Source organism: Eubalaena glacialis, chromosome 9, assembly GCF_028564815.1.
Source record: "Eubalaena glacialis isolate mEubGla1 chromosome 9, mEubGla1.1.hap2.+ XY, whole genome shotgun sequence".
Classification (NCBI taxonomy): domain Eukaryota; kingdom Metazoa; phylum Chordata; class Mammalia; order Artiodactyla; family Balaenidae; genus Eubalaena; species Eubalaena glacialis.
Genome location: NC_083724.1, coordinates 6,928,341 through 6,947,561, shown reverse-complemented (window position 1 = coordinate 6,947,561; position 19,221 = coordinate 6,928,341). Strand labels below are relative to the sequence as shown.

General features: G+C 57.3%; 1 protein-coding gene across 2 annotated transcripts in view; it reads left to right on the top strand.

Moving 5' to 3' along the window:
* The first annotated feature begins 1,894 nt into the window (after nucleotides 1–1,894).
* NCS1 (neuronal calcium sensor 1) overlaps nucleotides 1,895–19,221 on the top strand; it is a 57,899-nt gene continuing 40,572 nt past the window's right edge. Inside the window, exon 1 of one of the 2 annotated variants that reach the window (XR_009702053.1) lies at nucleotides 1,895–2,059. Coding sequence is in view for 1 of the 2 variants with exons in the window: in XM_061199762.1 (XP_061055745.1) it covers nucleotides 1,996–2,059 (64 nt within the window). In the remaining variant the exon portion in view is untranslated. The remainder of the gene's footprint in view (nucleotides 2,060–19,221) is intronic. The other variant, XM_061199762.1, reaches the window with a different exon arrangement.

The following is a 19,221-nucleotide window of genomic DNA, read 5'->3' as shown; positions in this document are numbered from 1 at the left end:
AGTGTCCTTCCTTGTCTCTTGTAACATTCTTTATTTTAAAGTCTATTTTATCTGATATGAGTATTGCTACTCAGCTTTCTTTTGATTTCCATTTGCATGGAATACCTTTTTTCATCCCCTCACTTTCAGTCTGTATGTGTCCCTAGGTCTGAAGTGGGTGAAAACCATAATTCAAAAAGACACATGCACCCCAGTGTTCATTGCAGCACTATTTACAATAGCCAGGTCATGGAAGCAACCTAAATGCCCATCGACAGACGAATGCATAAAGAAGTTGTGGTACATATATACAATGGAATATTACTCAGCCATAAAAAGGAACGAAATTGGGTCATTTGTTGAGACGTGGATGGATCTAGAGACTGTCATACAGAGTGAAGTAAGTCAGAAAGAGAAAAACAAATATCGTATATTAACGCATGTATGTGGAACCTAGAAAAATGGTACAGATGAACCGGTTTGCAGGGCAGAAGTTGAGACACAGATGTAGAGAACAAACGTATGGACACCAAGGGAGGAAAGCCGCGGGGGGGTGGGGATGGTGGTGGGATGAATTGGGCGATTGGGATTGACATGTATACACTGATGTGTATAAAATGGATGACTAATAAGAACCTGCTGTATAAAAAAATAAATAAAATTAAATTAAAAAAAAAAAGAAATCTGTGATAGTTGCTAAAGAGAAAAACGATAAAACTGGGAAGGGGACAGAAGAGGTCCCAACATGTTCACATTGGAGATGGGGTGGCCCTGGAAGCCCACGTAGACTCTCTCCCTCACCATACACTTACCCCACCCCCCATCCCTTGCCTCTGTCCATCCAGGTGGAGCCCTGGCCACTGGTCTGGGCCACGGCTCCTGCCCAGAGCGCCCCTCCACACTGAGGCCAGAGAAGCAGAGAAAGCAGATCTGACTCTGTTACCTCCTTGCTTAAATCGCAGAGGCCCAGCTCCTTGGGGCGAGCGCAGGCCTGTCCCCACTGGTCCTTGCCCTTCTCTCTGGCCTCACATCATACCCCGGGCTATGCGTGGAGTCCCGTGCACGAAGAAGGGCTCTCCCTGGGGTTCAGGCCTCCTTCCCTCCTCCAGGTTTTCTGGGCCTTGAACACGTTCCCAACCACCCTCCCTCCCTCCCTCCCCCCCCCCCCCCCCCCCCCGGGCTTGGAGGTCACCTTCCCCAGGCCGCGGTAGGTGCACCCCCTTCCCCCCCCCCCGCCCCCCCGCCACCACATGTGACATCCTGCAGAGCCGTGTCCTCCCCTCCCGCCCCCGCCCCGTCAGGGCTGGGACCGCGCCTGGCCTGCTCCCTGGCTTCCCCAGCGCCCAAGAAATCCGTGTCGAATGAATGAATTTCGCCAAGCCGAGCCTCAGTCTCATTCACGTCAGATCTTCCGGGCCCTCCCCCACCCGGCTCCGCCCTAGGTTGGGGGGGGGGGCCGGAGCGCCGCGGGTCGCCGCGAGGGAGGTGGAGGGGGCGACCTCGCCCTCCCGCCCGGGGACCGATGAGGCCGGGGGCGCCCCTCTGCGAGCTTGGCTTGGCGCTCGCGGGGTCGCCGTTCCGCGGGCGCAGGCCCGGCCGGGCGGGTGCGGGGCGGGAGGTGGCGCCGGGCGCTGAGTGGCGGCTCCGGGTCCACCCCTGGCGCGGCGGTGCGGGCGGGAGGCGGGAGGCGGGGAGCGCAGGGGCGGCGGCGAGAGGGAGCGCAGCAGCGAGCATGTGCCGCGGAGCTCAGTAACCAGGGACGACCGCGGCGACACCGCGGCCGCGTCGGCGCCCAGCCCAGCGCAGCTCCGCGCCGCGGCGCCCGGAGAGGGCGGCGGCCGGACGGCCCGGGCCTGCCCAGCGGCTGCCCCGCGCCCCGGGCCCCGCGCCGCGAGCTGCAAACAAAGGCGCGGCCCCGGCCCGCCGGCCCCCCGCGCACCCCGCCCCGGCCCAGCCACTCCCGCTGGGCGCCCCGACGGGGTCCGGCCCGGGGCGCGGGGGCCGCGGCCGCCGAGGATGGGGAAATCCAACAGCAAGTTGAAGCCTGAAGTTGTGGAGGAGCTGACCAGGAAAACCTACTGTGAGTGCGCGCGCCGGGACCCCCGCCCAGCGCTCCCGGGCGCTGCCTCCGCCCCCTCGCGCCCCTCCCCCCACGCGCGGTCACCACCCCCACCCCACCCCCCGCCCCGCGTCCGCTCGGGGCCCGCTCTCCGCTCTCCACGACGCCGCCACCCTGCCTCGGCCATCCGCTGCCCTGCACCCGCCCCGGGCCCCTCGGAAGCTGCCGGCCGCGCCCCCAGCCCCACACCTGGCCCTATTGTTCTAGGACACCCCCCCAACCACGCGCGCCCGGGACGTGTGCCGCCTGTCCGCGTGCGCGGGGCCACCCTCGGGCCCAGAGGGAAGCCCCCAGCCCCCCCGCGGCCCCCCTCCCTGCAGAGCTGTCCAAAAGGGCAGGAGTGTGCAAGGGCGAGGGCCGGAGAGGGGGCGCCTGCTTGCGAGGTGGCTCCGGCTGCGCGGAGCCGACTGGCACGAGCGCAGCGGGGCGGGTGATTCATGCATCACGATGCCGCCGCCACTGCCGCTGCCGCCGCTGCTGCTGCTGCTGCGAGGTTGGCCTGTCGCCCCCTCGCTGGCCCTCATCGTGTGTGGTGGGGTGGCGAGACTTGTCAGAGAGCTCATGGCAGCGGCAGCGGTGAAGGGTCCTGGGCGCCCTCTTGGCTGCAGGGTTTATAGGCTGAATTCTCCTCTGGCCCTGATTGCACCCTCCCAGCTTCTATCTGTATCTGCCAAGCTGGCAAATGGGTTTCTACAACCCTGGGTGATCTGGTCCATCTCATCTTTTAACCGTCTGGGGCACCCCTGAGAGGAGGGTCTGTCAATTTCAGATTTCTCTAGATTTGTCCCAGCGTGTCTCTCTCCACGTGCCCAACTTCGCAACTCTCCGGTCGCCTCACCTCTCCAGTTTCTCTGTACCAGACTTCTCCCTTCCCTGCAAGCCTCTTGGAGATGTCCCAGCATGCCAAGGGTTAATGGCACTGGGTCCTGACCACACGGTCTTTCTTTTAGGGTCTTTCTTTTGGGGGATCAGAGGAGGACTGCTGAGTGGTCTGGAAGGGCTTCTGCCTGGGGATCTGACTTGGAACGGGGCAGGGGCTCTGGGCTTGGGTTGGGATTCTGAGCCCGTACCTGGGCGGCTGCGTGGGTCCAGCCGCTCTGTGCCCTCCCTGGACGGAGGCAGATTGACCGCCACCTCCACGCGTTGATGGAGGCTTGGGAGGCAGCTTGTGATGGTGCATTGCACAACCTCTGCTCGCCCCTCCCCCCACTCCATTGGTCTTCTGGGCACGTTTGCAGGTCTGTCCAAGCCCACACTTCAGCTCCATGCCCCTCGCCCCCATGTGCTTGGATTGAAGGGGTCTTTCCTGAGTGGGTGCTAGTTCACTGGGAGGTACTGGCCCCTCTCCAGTGGAATTCTGCAGCAAGGCGCTCACATCCCAGTAGCTGCTCCTTGAAGGGCTGAGGCCCTGAGGACCAGGGACTCCGTCCTTGCTGCTCTTACCTTCTTTCCAAGGTGGGTAGGTGGCCCTTCCCAGTTTGGCTGCTGTTTTGTGAGATTTGCTGGGCCTTCCTTCAGGCTCTGTCCAGCTGCGGCCCGTAGCTGTCAGCAGGCAGGCTGCACACGGGGCTTCCCGGGCCCCTGGGCTTGGGGAGGCAGAGGGTCCAGTGGGTTTCAAAGGAGGGGTGAGCTTGGGCTGCACCGGGGTGTCTCCATCACCTGCGAGCTGAGTGAAGCCAGGTTTCCTGCTTCTGGAGCACATCACGCACCAAGCTCCTTGCCTCCCTAACGCGTTCAATCCTCACAGTAATTCCGGGACCCAAGATCCCAGGGCCCGTCAGCAGGCAGTGCCAGGACTCGAACTCAGGGCTGTCTGGCCCCCAAGTTAAGCCCCTTGAGAGACCTCAGAGCTCACGCTGAGAAATCCGGCGGGGCTTTTCTTCTGTGTGTCCCTTTCCGATTTCTAAGCCCATGATGGTGGCCTCTGGGTTGGGAAGGCACCTGGGGCGGTCATTTTGTCCATCGCCCTCTCTCTGGGCAGATCTGTCAACTTTGGGAGAAGATGAGTCAACAAGGCCTTGTTAGGAATCAGGCCCATGGTGCTGGGCTGGGCCGGGCTATTTTAAAAGGCCTTTGGAGACCTGCAACAGTTTTCGATGAGGGAGAGAGTGAGCCGGGTACTTTTCCTCTAGGGCTCTTATTGGGTTTGGGCTGATGGAGGTCGTGGTGGGCTCATGGGACTCCTGTCTATCTCCCTTGCTGATGTCGGCTCCCTCAGGGCAGGCCCTTCCCTGTCGGGTTGCGTTGGCACTTAGTAGGGCCACAGGTATCTGTTGCATGAAAAGTCTCCTGGCAGGAACAGCAGGAAAAGCCTTGAGCCTGTTCTAAGGCCCCAGATGGACCTCCTTTGGCCGGGGCGTGAAGCCGTCAGCTCTTTGTTCAAGGGGTTCTGTGTGTTGTACGGGGTCAAGAGAGGAGCGCTTAGGAAGGACTCTCAAATGTCAGAATCTCCTGGAGGGTCCGTTAAACACCAAGGTGCCTGGGTCTGGTCGCCTTCCCAGATTTCCGATTCTTAGAGTCTGGGCCGGGCCCAGGAATTTGTACCCTTAACGAGTGTTTGTCATGCAGACCTTGGTTCTGAGGAGTCCCAGTTGAAGACCCACAACTGGTTCTGGGAGTCCTGGCATGTGTAAGCATCCCCTGGTGGCCTAGGCCACCTCGGCATCCCACAGCCAGCCACAATGCCGAGGGGGAACCAGAGGGGAGCCCCAGATGTTCACGCCCAAGTCAGTGCTGGCCGACATCCTTGGTGGTGAGTCTCCTGCTCTCTGGAAAAGACTGTCTTGGTGGTCTGTGTGTGTGAGGAAGCAAGAGGAGTTCTCAGAGCTCCAACCGTGTGGCCCTCCCTAGGCATATCTGGATTCAGCCTTGCTAAACCTCTCTGTCATTCAGCCTTAACACTGCAGAGCAGGTTTTTTTCCCTCCCCTGCAGAAAAGATTTTGTAAGTCATCAGCGCCCCGTAACCCAATCCTCACCCTCCCCGGCACAGTTCACATCCAGGGGCAGCAGGAGGTTTGCGAGAGGTGGAGGCCCCGCCCAGCCGGGACTCATCAAGCAGTGCTCGGTGTGGCCAGCAGCCCGGTTTCTGTGAGGTCTGGCCCACTTTTGTGCAGTTTGTTGGTGAGGATATTGTCATCCCTGTGTGCCCAGGCTGTGGGACAGGCCAGCCCTTCACCTAACTGAGCCTCAGTTTCCTCATCTGCAAAATGGGTGTGCTCATGGTCCCTGACTCCAAGGGCATGTAAGGAGGCAACAAGATGATTCACATACAGCAGAGTATAAGGCGTATGGTAAGAGGTCCCTGATGCGTGACACACACTTGTCAAGGATGCAAGGGTGCGTGTTAGCGATCGTTATTAACACGTTGTTTTGACTACACAATTCGGCTTCATCCCGAACTGGTCGTAAATATATCTTGTGAGCAAAGTTCATCTCTCCATGAAGGAACCTTCCTACGGCCCTGGTCTTTGTGCCTGGCACTCAGGAGCCATGGAAAGATGGGACTTTTGGTTTGCCCGAATCTTAGCAGGTTCTTGTTTTACCTGCTGCAGTCTCTCCCCCACCCCCATCCCACTTGTTAATTTTGAGGCTGCCCTGACTTGCCCTTCACTGAATGCTCACTCTGTCCTGGGCACAGAGATGGAGATGTGAACGAGAGAGATGTAATTCCTGCCCTCAGGTGGAAACTAGCCAGGTCGTCCGGAAAACCGAGCTTGTGGGGCTCAAGCCATTTGTCGTGGTCTGAGCTGCATCCGTTTAAAGACTTCTGGGCCAAGCCAGCCAGCCCCAAGAGGCAGAAACCTCCACCCTCTCTCCCCCTTATTCTCTCCCCATCGTGCTCACGGCTCTCCCCACGGAGCCTCCTCCCAAAACTCAGAGGAGGTCACCTCCTCCCTGCTGCTCTTGGTCAGTGCAGGCTCTGCCTTGACCTTGCTTGCCAACCTTGGGTCTCTTCGGCCTTTCCCCTGATGCCAGAATGGTGGAGGGAGGAGCATCTGGATGCGGGGGTGGTCAGGGTAGCCAGCAGCTAAAGCGTCTGCGGCCCAGAGCAGAGAAGGGGACCCCCAGGAGTCTGGTTGGGAGATGCTGGATGTCACCAGTCTCTCTGGCTTTGGGAAGGGTCCCTTCCTATAGGATAAGGAATACTCTCTGATTGGCGCTTCCCCCACCCAACTCTGCTCGACCAGGGAGGGCAAGACATTGCCTTGGGGGGAGGCAGTATCTGGTACCCATCTTAAGATAAATGAGCGAGTTGGGGTGTGGAGGGCCCCACAGCCGGACAAGGGATAAGCCACCCAGGAGAGGGAAGGCCCTGAGGGAGGGAGGCGGCTTCCGTGATCCCTCTGCATCCTGTGTGCATGAGGGTGAGACCAAGGAGGCCGCTCCCCGACTCCACTGAAGGCTAAACAGAGCAGCAGCAGGAGGAACCGAGGTTAGACTGTTAAAGCTGGTTCAGCAAGAAATATCAAGCCTGTCGTAAACTCAGTATCCTGGAGAATGGGCTGGGTCCTCACTCGGGCTCTGTGACCTTGGGTAAGTTGCTTACCCTCTCTGAGCACCAGTTTGCTCATCTGCAGTAGCTGCCCACGTGACTCTGTGGATCTAAAGGGGAGAGGGCTTGGAGGTCCGAGCGTGAGCCAGAAGGGGAGGGGGCGCTGTTTAGCCACAGAGTCTCAGGGAGGGAAGTAGACCCCGGGGACCAGATGCACTGGGTTTCTGGCCCTTTCCTTGGGCAAGCCCCGTCTCATGGAGCTTCGCTTTCCTCCTCTGGAAAACAGGCATCACGGGGGCCCCAGAGGTGGGAGGAATCAGCGCACTTGAAGGGTTTAGCCTGGTTCTGGGGGGACCCTTTAAACCTCTCCTGGTGGCAACTGATCCTCAGAGGCAAGTCCTCTGTCCTCCAGAGCAGGATGGGCCCACTGGTTTACAGCCACCCCTTGTTGAGAGAAGCAGAGGTCAGAGAGGGGCAGGGACTCCCCCGGGGCCCAGAGCCCAGGCCTCCTCCAAACAGCTCTTCCGGCTCTTTCTGCGTCCTTCAGCTCCATCCACCCCCATCCCCACCCTAGAGAGTTCTGGCATGTCATATCTCACAGTGTCAGGTGAGAGCCCTTCCTCCTGGCCGTGGCCTTGGGATTGGGCCCAGACTCCTCTGCTCCCAAGGCCAGGCCTGAGCCCCTCTGGGGCAGATGCAGCCGGCCAGCGCACTGGGCTCACGCCGTCCCTCACCAAGGGCCCCAAAGGCCGTAGAAAGGGTTTTGGACATTTTCCGAGATGGGCGGGGCCGGGGGGGAAACCGTCTGTGGATGGAAGTGGTGGAGACGTTAGATTTAGGTTTGGATATCCTTTTAGCACGTAGTCCCAAGTATGGAGGGGGTTGGAATCAAGGCCGGGTGATCGTGGTGATAAATTGGGGGTATCACTGGGGGTGACATCAAGGACAGATCCTACATATATTTAGGAGGAAGACTCAATAGGACTTGGTACATAAGTTTCATTACCTTGTAAATTTGGGATAATATACTTTTTAACTTTTCAAAATCTGACAACTGTGAATGTTTGCCCATGATTTTTTAATGGTGCATCATATGAATGCAACATATTTTATTTAATCCCTGGCCATTGGACATTTAGGTTGTTTTTTTTTCTCCCCAATATAAACAGTGCTTGAGAATCATCTTTGTACTAAATCTCGGCATGAACATCTTTGTAGTAAATCTTTGCACATGTCTCTTCTTGAAGATAAATTTCCCCAAATGAAGTTGTGGTATTAAAGGCTGGGAACATCTTAAAAGGCTTTTGATTGAAAAATTGTTCAATTGCTCTCCACAAAGTATGTTCCCATTTATATTTTCAGCAAAAGTGGATGAGAGAGTGCGTATTTCCCTGCATCCTTGCCAGCACTGAGTGTTATTGTTTTTCTTAATAATTGCCAACCTGATGAGGAAGAAAAGAGTAGCTCACTGTTTCAATATTCATTTCTTTGATTAGTATGAAATAAAATCCTGGAATCTTTGAGCTAGAGGAGACTTTGGGGTCATGTAGTCCAAAGTCCTCGTTTTACTAATGGACCAGTCGAGTACCAGAGAGGTGAAGTATCTCTCCCAGGGTCACATGGCAAATACACGGGGCAGGTTGACTCCTGTCGGGTGCCTCCCATGGTGCCGTGATGGGTTGGCTGCTGGGGTGGAGATGAGGATGTCTGGCTTTCTTCATTGAAGCTGATAGGGTTCATCTTGTCCTAAATCTCTCTTGCTCTCAAGTAAGGAAAAAAAAAACAGTATAAATTGAAAAGAGGTTCCTCCTTACTGTCATCATGAGATGAAACACTTTGCACAAGTGGTCTATCTACCACGGCAGAGATCGTCATAAATTAACACGCCAAGTTTCCAGGTAATGTGAAATTGGGGTCAGGTTCCCGGCCGGGGGTGGGACAGCAGAGTGGTGAGGGCTCAAGGGCCAGCTTGCCGGCCATGTGACCCTGGGGAGCCGCTCACCCTGCTGAGCTCTGGGTGCCAGGTGTGTACCGTTGGCAGGCACAGGGACCGACACCTAGTAAGTGCTCAGTAAATGTCCTCACAGGAATGGGGCTGCTTGGCCGTCAGAGTCAGGGGACAGTTCACAGCCACCCCCCTGGGAGGTAACAGGGTGAGCTGTCACGGGCCCTCGGCTGAACTGGGAGTGAATGGTAAATGCAGACGGCTTCTGTGTTTGGCCTGGCTGCTAGCTGGATTGTTGTGGGAGCTGGGAAGGGCGGGCCGGCTCCGGAGTGCTGGGTTTTAGGATCCTGCGTGGACGCGGGCCTGGAGGACTGGAGACACACCTGCTTGGGGTTCTGTCCCAGAAGCACTGCAGCCTGGACGGTGACTTTAGGATCACTAGTCCCCCCTGGGCCTCGCTTTCCCGCTCTGTACAATATTCAGATTGCCAGATGGTGAGACTTCCGTGGGGCGGTTCCTCCTGGGCCCCAGGGACGGAACGTGCTCGGGCTCCGGTGGCTGATGACTTGGACTCTCTGGCTGGCTCAGCCACAGGCAAGTCTTTCGTCTCTTGATGCCTCAGTTTTCTCATCTGTGAGTTGGAGATCATAATACCCTCATAACACAGGGCTGTTGCGTGTGAGGTTAGAAACAGCAAAGACACTGAATTTGGTGGCTTGGGTGCTCCCCGTAGCTCATCAGTGGTGATGGAGACCCCGTAACCAGCAACGAGTAAGGATCAGAGGCTGTCGCCTCGGCCAGGGTCTGGCATTGAGCACGCCAGCCCAGCTTAGCGTTGATGTGTTCGTCACCCACTCCTCCCAGGAGCCGTGCATGGTCCCCACTTTACAGGTGAGGAAACTGAGGCTCAGAGGGGACCGGCGCCGGCTCAGGGCCACACATCTGGTGAGTGGTGTGGGGGGAAATTGACCCTGGGCTGTGATGAGGGGCCCCGTGCAGGTGGGGGGCGTCGAGAAGCTTCGGTGCAGGTGTGCGGGTGAGCGTGAGTGAGTGTGGGTGTGCAGCCCTGGCTCACGTGGGCATGCTCCGAGTGTGAGTGACGGGGTCGTGGCCTGTGTCAGGAGTGAGCGGCACGTTGGTGTGTGTGAGGGCAGGTCTGAGCAGGTTGTAATGTAAGTGTGCAAGGGGGGTGGGGACACTCAGGTGGGAGGCACAGACAGGCCGGGCCCTGGATCAGAAGCTCATCGCTCAGCTGCCTGCCCTGGGGCCAGGTGACGTGGCTGCCACATCTCTCCCCTTCTGCCCTGGCCTCGATGGTCTCTGGGAGCCCCTCTGCCCTCGAGCAGTGGGGAAATGTCATTGGGAGGAGTGACAGTGATGATGACTCTTGTTTACCAAGTGGGCACTCGGTGCCAGGAGTGTTGAGTACAGATTTTCCCTCCTGTGTTCTCACCACAGCCCTGGGAGGAGGAACTATTATGCCCATTTTACAGATGAGGAAAAGGAGGCCCGGGCAGGTTCAGGGACATGCCCAAGGCCTCCCAGCCAGTCAGTGGCCAAGCTGGGCTCAGGCTTAGACCTTTGTCTTGCCAAAGCCATGCCCTTCCCACCCCGTGCCCGCCTCCCATGACCTCTGTGAGCCTTGTAACCTTAGAGCTGCTGCCAAGAGTAGTGAGTGTCCCATCACTGGAGGCATTCAAGCAACTGCTGGAGTGTCAGACACTGCCAGGCGTCCTGGATTCCTGGGCCGGATGTGAGGTTGGATGGTGGGGTGGTAGGATCCTTCCAGCTGGGAACACACAGCCCTACTGGTCTTTTTTTTTTTTTTTTTTTCTTTTTTTGGCCATGCCGTTGCAGCTTGCAGGATCTTAGTTCCCCGACCAGGGATTGAACCCGAGTCCTCGGCAGTGAAAGTGCGGAGTCCTAGCCACTGGGCCGCCAGGGAATCCCCAGCTCTACTGGTCTTGCTGTTCTGATTCCTGCAGGGGACTGGGGGCAGCCTCACTTGGCTTCCTCTGGGATGGAGGCAGAGTCGAGGCCTTCAGTAAGGTGACAAGAGAAGCATCGTGACAAGTCCTGGTAGCATCACTAGGAGTGTACAGCGGGCTGGGCCGCACCTGGGCCTCTGAGGCTTTCTCAGCCTTTGCCCCATCCAGGGGGGGGGGCCTTGGGCGCAGCCCGAGGATGAGGCCGTGGAGGCCCAGAGTGCCCCGGCCATCCTGCCCTGCCCGTGCCTGGCGTGGCCTGGGTGCCTCAGGAAGTGTCTGTTGGACAAGGGAGAGACCGAGTGCTCACGGGTGCCATGCGGGGCTCAGAGGCACAGTGACAGAGAGGACCTGGGGGGCTGGAGGTCTGGTAGCAGTGTCCTGGGGGACTGCAGGCACCCTGAGGGTAGGGACACATCTGGTGGATTTGGGCGTTTGTTCAGTGCCCAGCCGGGAGCTGCGCACGGTGCAGGCCTGTGAATGCCTCCGGGTACGGCTTGGGCTTTCCAGAGTGCTTGTTCGTGTGTTGCTTTGTTTTGCTTCTCTGCTGACCGGGGCGGGGCCCACCTGTGTCCCTAACCTGCAATCTGATGGGGGTGGGGAATTGCCAGGGAGCTAAGAGTCTGGGGTCCTGGTTCCAGCCCAATTTGCTGTGGCTGCGCCTCTCAGGGTCTCAGTGTCCCCATCTGTCCCACTCTCAGTGATATGGATGTCACCTTTTCTCAGCCCCAGGGAACCCTGACGGTGCCATCTAGGAGGCCGTGCTCCCCACCAAGGGAGTCTGGGTTGGGGGTGCCCAGGAAGGGTTCAGGGCAGCTGCTGGCCCTGACACTCCTGGTCTCATGAGGCGGCCCCAGGAAGCTGGCGGGGCATCCAGGCCACCGTGCTCCGGATTCCCTGGCAGGGGAGAAGGAGGAGAGCGGAGGAATGTGGCTTTGAGGAATGTTTAACCCAAGGCAGAAATAGCACTCTGCATTTTTTATTTCAGGCTTGGGTTTTCAGCTAGGAAGTGGGCTCAGAGCGCCATTCTCTCTTTCTCCAGGCTCCACCAGCTCCCCCACTGCTCTGGCCTTTTGGGGACAGGAAGTGGCCTCTTTTTTTTTTTTTGAAGTAAGAAACTGCTGTGGGAACCAGAAAGGACCCTGGATTTGGAGGCAGACAGAGCTAGGTTCAAATCCCCTGTTCTCCACTTCCCAGCCCTGTGATCACTTCCTACCCTGAACCCCTGCTTTCTCTTCTAGGGAACTGGGGGGAGGGGGACGGCAGCTGAGATGGCTTGTTGGTAGTGTCAGGAATTCCTCCTCAGGGACCAGCTGGGCCTGGGTACAGAGCCCAGCTCCTCTCATCAGCTCTGGGATCTTGGCCAAGCCCTTTCCTATTGAGCTTCCTCACTTCATCTGTAAAATGGGCAGATGGTGCTAACCCCGCCCCCCAGGATGGTGGATGGAATGAGTGTGAAAATATTGGCAAAAGGGCCTGGCACATGCTAGGCTCTTGAAATCCCTCCTCTGAGTCCTGGTGGCCTCATACATAAAATGGGAAAACGCCTCCTGTGGGCCTGCTGCGGGAGAAATGAGGGTCCTTACCTGGGCGAGGGGCAGCTGAGACCGCCTTCCATCTGACCTTCTGTTTGCCTCGTTCCTCTGACCCTGAGCAGGACCCACCCCCGCCCACACTCAGCTTGCATCAGGGCCCAACGTCCCCTTCCATGGAGGTGCCCTGGGCCCAGCCAGTGCCCGCCCCAGACCTGGTGGTGAGGACCTGTTTAACCCACCTTCTTGCCGTTTGGCTGTGAGCGCCGTGAGGGTGGGGCGCGTCTGGTTTCACGGTTCACTGCGGCATCCCTGCTCCTAGGACAGAGCCTGGAGCACATTTGTTGGAATGAAGGAAAAAACAAATCCATAAACAAACAAGCTAATGAATGAACGACATTTCTTTTCTTTTCTTTCTTTCTTTTTTTTTTTTTGGCCACGTGGCATGTAGGATCTTAGTTCCCCAACCAGGGATCGGACCTGCGTCCCTGGCAGTGGAAGCACGGAGTCTTAATGGCTGGACCACCAGGGAAGTCCCTAAACGACGTTTCTTCTCATCCATCTCGGGTCTTTGCTTTCCATTTGTCTGGCCTCCTCCTACCTCCTGGCCTGGGTGATGAGGGGCTTAACACATCTGCGGGGGGCGGGGCGGTCCTCAGAAGTCAGGTTCTGGGAGGCTGGGCCTCAGCAGGTGAGGCTTAGCAAAGACCCCAGCCTCTCTCACCTTCTGGGGCTGGGGAGCCGAGGAGGGGTCCAGCCAGCCAGCTTGGCCCCTCCTCCCAGGCCCCTCCTGCTCCTTTCTCTTTGTAGGAACCAAAAGATTCCTGTTCAAAGGCAGGAGATGGGGCTATTTTTGGCACTGTGGGGGAAAAAGCGAATGCTTCCCTTCTGTTCAAAAATATATGGTGTATGTGCTGGGCAGGCAGGGAGCTAGACGAGCTCAAAGCCTGTGCTGGCGGGGCTCCTGCCCCCCAGCACCCGTCGCCCTGCCACCCTCCGTGGCTCGGTAGCCTACACGGCCACATTGGGTGATTATTGTTTCCAGACTGCCTATGATGAGGCCCTTGCTGGGCCTGAGCAGGATGGGATCTTAATTAAAACCAACAGTGGCCGTCAAAATACAGGGGAGAGCCTGCTAGCTGCTCTCACCTTGATTCATGTTTCCTCCGCTCTGGCTCCGTGGAGGGGGGTGAGTGGTCATGAGAAGCATTCTGGGCGCATCTTGGGGAAGGAGACCCGTTCTCTCACAGCTGGAGGCCCTGTGTACCCGTGTGGGCGAGTCTGGCCAAGGGCATCCTCGGGCCACTCTGCCACCCCTCACTGCCTGATGCAGAAACTGTTTGTGGAACAGCTGTCTCCTGCCAGGTCCCGTGGGTGCCAGGACACGAGGCACATTGGATGGATGGATTTCTGGCCCTCGTGGCATTCACAGCTTGGTGAGGAAATGACAGAGCGTTGCACAACGCTACGGGAGCCCACCGGTCCTGTGGTGCGCCTGGGAGGGCTTCTTGGAAGAGGCAGTGTTTCAGCGGAGACCCAAGGGTAGGGCTGCCAGACATACTAAACAGTTATTCATTGTTTATGTGAAATTCGAATTTCACTGGACATCCTGTATTTTTATTTGCTAAATTTGGCAGCCCTACCTGAGGGAGAGGTAGGAGTTGAGAAGGCACAGAGAGGTTTTGGGGGCGGGGGAGGGTTTATGCGAGATGTTGAGAGTGTTTCAGACAGAAGGAACAGTGTGTTCCGGGTCTGGAGGCCTCAAGGTTGCAACTCTGAGGCCGTGGAAACCCGGAGCGGGGGCGGGAGTGTAGAGGGGATGCACGGTGAGCCAGAGGCCTAGCGGGGTAGCCCCTCGGAGGGGCCGGCTGACCAGCAGGGAGGGCCCCACCCGGAGGGCACACTGATGGGGCTAGTCTTGGGAAACAGGCAAGGTCACAGGGCACACTAGGGGAGACAGGGCCCTCCTTGGGCGAAGGAGGCACCAGTGGGCGTTTTGGGTCAGGATCAGGGTCCAGCCTCTGGTGGGCTCTGGCCAGGCTGATGGGTGTGCGGCTGTGCCTCTCTTGGAGACCCAGTGCCGGGGGGCTCCTCCTGCTGCCCAGGACCAGGACAGGGACCGCAAAGAGTCACTTCTGTGCCTGCCCACAGAGGGTGGGTCCGGGCTGGCCTCTGCCCTGGGCTCTTAAATGGCCAGAGCTGGAGCCGGCCCCCGCAGTGCTGCCGCCCTGGGGCACCTGGAGCTCTACCCTCCTGGACCAGGTGCCCTGGGATTTGTGCCCCGGAACCCCCTGGGCCCCCCGCTGGAGTCATTCCGCCCCATCTTGGCTCAGGTGCAGGCCCTGGCTGGCTGGTTACTCTCAGGAGGGGATCTGCCGCATCCTGGGCGGGAAGGGGAAGGGAGGGATGCCGGCGGTGGGGTGGGACTGGGTCCTGATGACCCCTCACTGCCTGGTTCCCATTCCAGGTACAGCCCCTGCTTATTCGTCTGTGTCCTTGTCAGGGTTCCCTGGGTCTCTCCCCGTGTGGGGAACTGTGTGCCCTTTCCCCGGCTCTGAGTGCCCCTCCGCCACCCCCATTCTGAGGTTTCCTTGCTCTAGTGGTTGTGACCTTAAGGACGGTGGCTGATCTGGCTCTTGCCTGAGCTGTGATGAAGGCCAGCCCAGCGTGTCCCACCCCCTCCCAGGGCTGGGGATGAAACAAGGAAATGGGGGCTATGGGTGGGGGGAGGCAAATGCCACATGCCCCAGGATGGGGTGGGTAGGAGGAGTGGCAACTGTCCACGGCTTCCTGTAGCCCCCTCCCCTCCCAGGTGCTCACGTTATTGGCCCTGGTCATGCTGCGTCGTCTTTGGGTGCTGTGACACCTTTGTTAATAATAGTAGCAATTGTTAATATCTTGGAGCCCTTTGCTGTGCTCTGTCCCCGTAGCCAGAGGAAGCTCCACACGGCGCTTCCTCTGGCTAGTGCTTTGTTCCAGAGAGATGTGGCTTCTGGTGGTCCCCTGGCCTCACCATTCTCTGTACCGTCTCTGGGTTTTGGACATCGCGCCCCACCCCCCTTGCTGGAAAGCCCTTTCTCTTTGCCTGCTGAAGTCTGATTGTCCTTTATGTGTCAGCCTAAGCGCCCTGTCCCCAGGGAGCACGCCCTGACCCCCTGCTTGAGTCGGGTTCCAGCTTTACACTTTCCCTTCTTATCACGGCAGATAATTAGACAGCTGTGTGGTCGTGTGCTGTAGGTCCGCATCTACTGTTACATCAGGGCCTCGGAGGACAGGGGTCGGGGTCTGGGTCACTGCTGTGTTCCCTGGCCCATTTGAGTGCTCAGAAATTAATTGTTGGATGAATGAAGGGGTGAAAAATCCCATTTGTTCCTTCTAACCACCCTGGAAGGAAGGTATTGTCACCACCACCATCCCCATTTTACAGGTGAGGAAACTGAGGCTCAAAGAGGTGAACTCAGTTTCTCCAGGTCACACAGGGGCTAAAGAATGACTCAATGCAGAAAAAGACCTTTCCTGTTGACCAGGTGCCTCAGGGCCTCCCACAGCCTCTGACCTTGGCAGGTGCTTGGAAAATGTTCATGAAATTGGGCTGAACCGAATCCCTGAGCACTCGGCTCGGCTCGGCTCTGAAACGTTTGAGAGGTTCTCCACCAGGAGTCCTGAGAAAATCCCACATGCCGACCGTTTCCCAAGGTCTCAAAGGAAGCAGAAGGTGTGGTTCACTTCCTTCAGGACTCACCACTATTCTGGAAGATTCAGAGTCTGGCAGTAGAGACGGCTTGAACCAGGGAGTAGTTGGAGTCTTACCTTGGGGGGGTGTGTGTGTGTGTGTGTGTGTGTGTGAGAGAGAGAGAGAGAGAGAGAGAGAGAGAGAGAGCCCATGTGTAGCCACCAGGGCAAGTCCATTTATTAGCCAGGAATAACTGAGTTTTAGAAAACTAAAGTAGGCATGTCTACTTTCCAACTTACCCACCTAAATCAAACATAACACGTGCATTCTACAAGAACGAGTACACTGAGCGCCTACTGTGTACCAGACGCTGTCCTGTGGCTGTGATGTAGGCAGACCCAGATCCTGCCCATGGAGCCCCCAATGATTGGGGAAGGACAGAATTGGAAAATACGGGCCGTCACAAAGATGAGAACAAAACCACTCCTTGTACTGTTTCTCTGACATCACTGTCGTTAACATTTTCACCTGTTCCTTCTAGTCTTTTCTCTATGTATACAGCTATGGTAGGTTTTATCATCCTCAGTTTCCTGACGAGGTTCAGAGAGGTTAACTGACTTGTCCAAGGTCACACAGCCAGGACATGGGAGAGCTGGAATTTGAACGCCCACTTAGTCAAAGCAAGTTGTTAATAGATCAGCAAATATTGAGGACCTTTGCTTCGGAGCCCTGGTGGCCCTTTGTTGGGGATTCAGAGAAACCAAAGATTCAGTGGGACCAGACAACGAAGTTCAGGAAGCAGGCAGGACGTTAAAGAAGGTTATTCTCAGAATGTTTTTGTGTGACGTTTTAAACACTGCACTTCTGCACAAGCTCTGCAGTCACCCAGACCCTGGTTCTGGTCCCAGCTCCACTGCAGACTGACTTTGGTCCTTGGGCAAAAGTGGCTTCAGCTCTAAGGGCCTCAGTTTCCTGATCTGTATAATGGGATAATCAAAATCCTTGCCTCACAGCATGGTTCGGGCACTGAATGAGATTCAGGCGTGCGAAGTGCCTAGTCTAGGACACAGTCATGCCTAGTAAATGGCAGCTCTTTCGTCTTGCTATTCCTGGAAACCACAAGATGAATGACATCTTCCTGCAGTTTTACTTGAGAACATTTTGGCAGAAGTTATTTAACTTACATAGAAATTAAAATCAATGCATTTTGTAACTTTAAAGTAAAACAAACATCTAAAAATGATGGAATAGAATGCAAAATCTGCAGAAATATTTGAGCTAAAACACAAGATTTGAACTACACCTTGTTTCGGTGGTTGCCTAGACTCTGCCCCTCACTCCCGGGGGCAGGGGCACTGGCCTTCTCCCTTCAGGGGGTCTGGGGAGGGCACCTTTGGGGAGCCCTTGGACTCTTCTACCACATGGCCCTGCTTCAGGGACCAAGCGATTTCACCTACCTGTGAGCTTGTCAGAGTGAACATTCTTTTTTTATTTTTATTTTTTAAATTTATTTTTGGCTGTGTTGGGTCTTCGTTGCTGTGCGCGGGCTTTCTCTAGTTGTGGCGAGCGGGGGCTATTCCTCATTGCAGTGCTCGGGCTTCTCATTGCAGTGGCTTCTCTTGTTGCGGAGCACGGGCTCTAGGCGCATGGGCTTCGGTAGTTGCAGCACGCGGACTCAGTAGTTGCGGCTCGTGGGCTCTGGAGCACAGGCTCAGTAGTTGTGACGCACGGGCTTAGTTGTTCCGTGGCATGTGGGATCTTCCCAGACCAGAGCTTGAACTTGTGTCCCCTGCATTGGCAGTTGGATTCTTAACCACTGTGCCACCAAAGTGAACATTCTTACCCCATTTGTCAGATGAGAAAACTGAGGCTTGGAGTGGGAAATGAATCACAAAGATTCAAGCTCTATTTGGTAAATCTGAAAGCGAGAAGGGTCACAGCATCCAGGAGAAAGATGGAGCCCAGGGGCCTGGCTCTCCAGTGGAGGTACCGCCAAGGGGCACTTTGATGGGCAGGAGCCGGCTGCTCCCCAAGTCTCACGCACCCCAGTGCCTGGCCCGCAGCAGGTGCTCGGCGAGGGCTTGCCATGGTTTAGGGGTGCTTGGTGTGCGGCCCCCTTCTTGGGGATGACCATCTGCAGGCTAAAGCCTTCTTGAGTTTGGGCTCCAGAGTCAGAGGGACCTGAGCTCCCACCTCCACTCCTCTGCCACTGACCATGTGACCTGGGATGAGTGCCTTTGCCTCTCAGTGAAGCCTCAGTTTCTTCATCAGTGAAGTGGGCTGTTGGGGACTCCCCATCTCTCAGCAGAAGGGCTGATGCAGCCCAAAAGCTCAGCCAGTGTAGTAGTCTGGGGCTCAGGGAGGCTCCTGAGGGGCCAAGTGGTATACAGGAGATGTGAACTGGGATTTGAGTGGCTCTGAGCAGCTTCTCACACCTGTGTTCCCTGGAGGGCTTGGCTCCTCTCTGTGTCCTGGAAAGTTTCCTAACTTAGCACGGGTCCCACAGCCTGGCGCCACCAGCCACTTGTCCCGCTGCTGCCCCAGTGGCGGTGAGACCCCTGCCATTTAATTCTAATGCCGTAACTGTCGTCATGATGGCCCATGTCTCCGTGTGGAGCACTTGTCACATGCTGGGCTCAACGCTTTCAACCTCCTCTTGTTGGCTCTAACGGCAGCCCTGTGATGGAGGAGGAAACCATGGCTCAGAGAGGGGGAGTGCATTGACCGGGGTCACACAGCGACCACATGGTGGGTGGACCCTTCTCTGCAAAGGCCAACAGTGGGAGAGAGCCCGGGTTCTTTGGGCCACAGTCAGGTCCACCAGGCCTGAGCTCAGGGTGGCGAAGAGCAGGTCCCAGGAGCCGGGGGCTCAGCTGGCCCAGTCCCAGCCCGAACCCACCCTCTGTGGTCAGGAACCCACCATCCACTCCAGGTTCCTGAAGTCAGGCCTTATGGGCCTGAAGCTCCCCCCAGACCCCCAGGGGGCTCTTCTGCAGATGAAATAGCCCCAGAACTGCTCAGCCATCCTCCTGCCACCCCAGCGCCCTGGCCCCTCTTAGTGCAGGGGATGGGGGCACCGTGAGGGTGTAAGGAGCAGGGCCCGGGAGGCGGTCAGAGCCTGGTCAGCTGGGTGATCGTGGACGTGGTTCCCTCTGTACCCCAGGACCCTGGGCGCTTTGTGAGGGTCTCCGGAATCTTGTGTAAGAAGGGCTGGGTGCAGGGCTGGCAGCTGTAGTGGTGGCTCACAGGTCCGGTCCTTATCTACCCGTGGATGGCAGTCTGGTGTCCTGGGTCCTGGCGGGCGAGCCTGCACAGAAGGGTGCAGGGTGAGCGAGGCAGGCGGGGCCCCTACCAGCCGGTGCTCAGCCAACAAGGGTGGAAATAGTGAGCCAGGGAGGCTGGGCCACTGCCACCCCAAGGAGAGGGCTGTAGGGTTTGGGGCTCTGGGCACCTCGCTTCTTCTGGGTCAGGGCGAGGGACTCCCGCAGCGCCCAG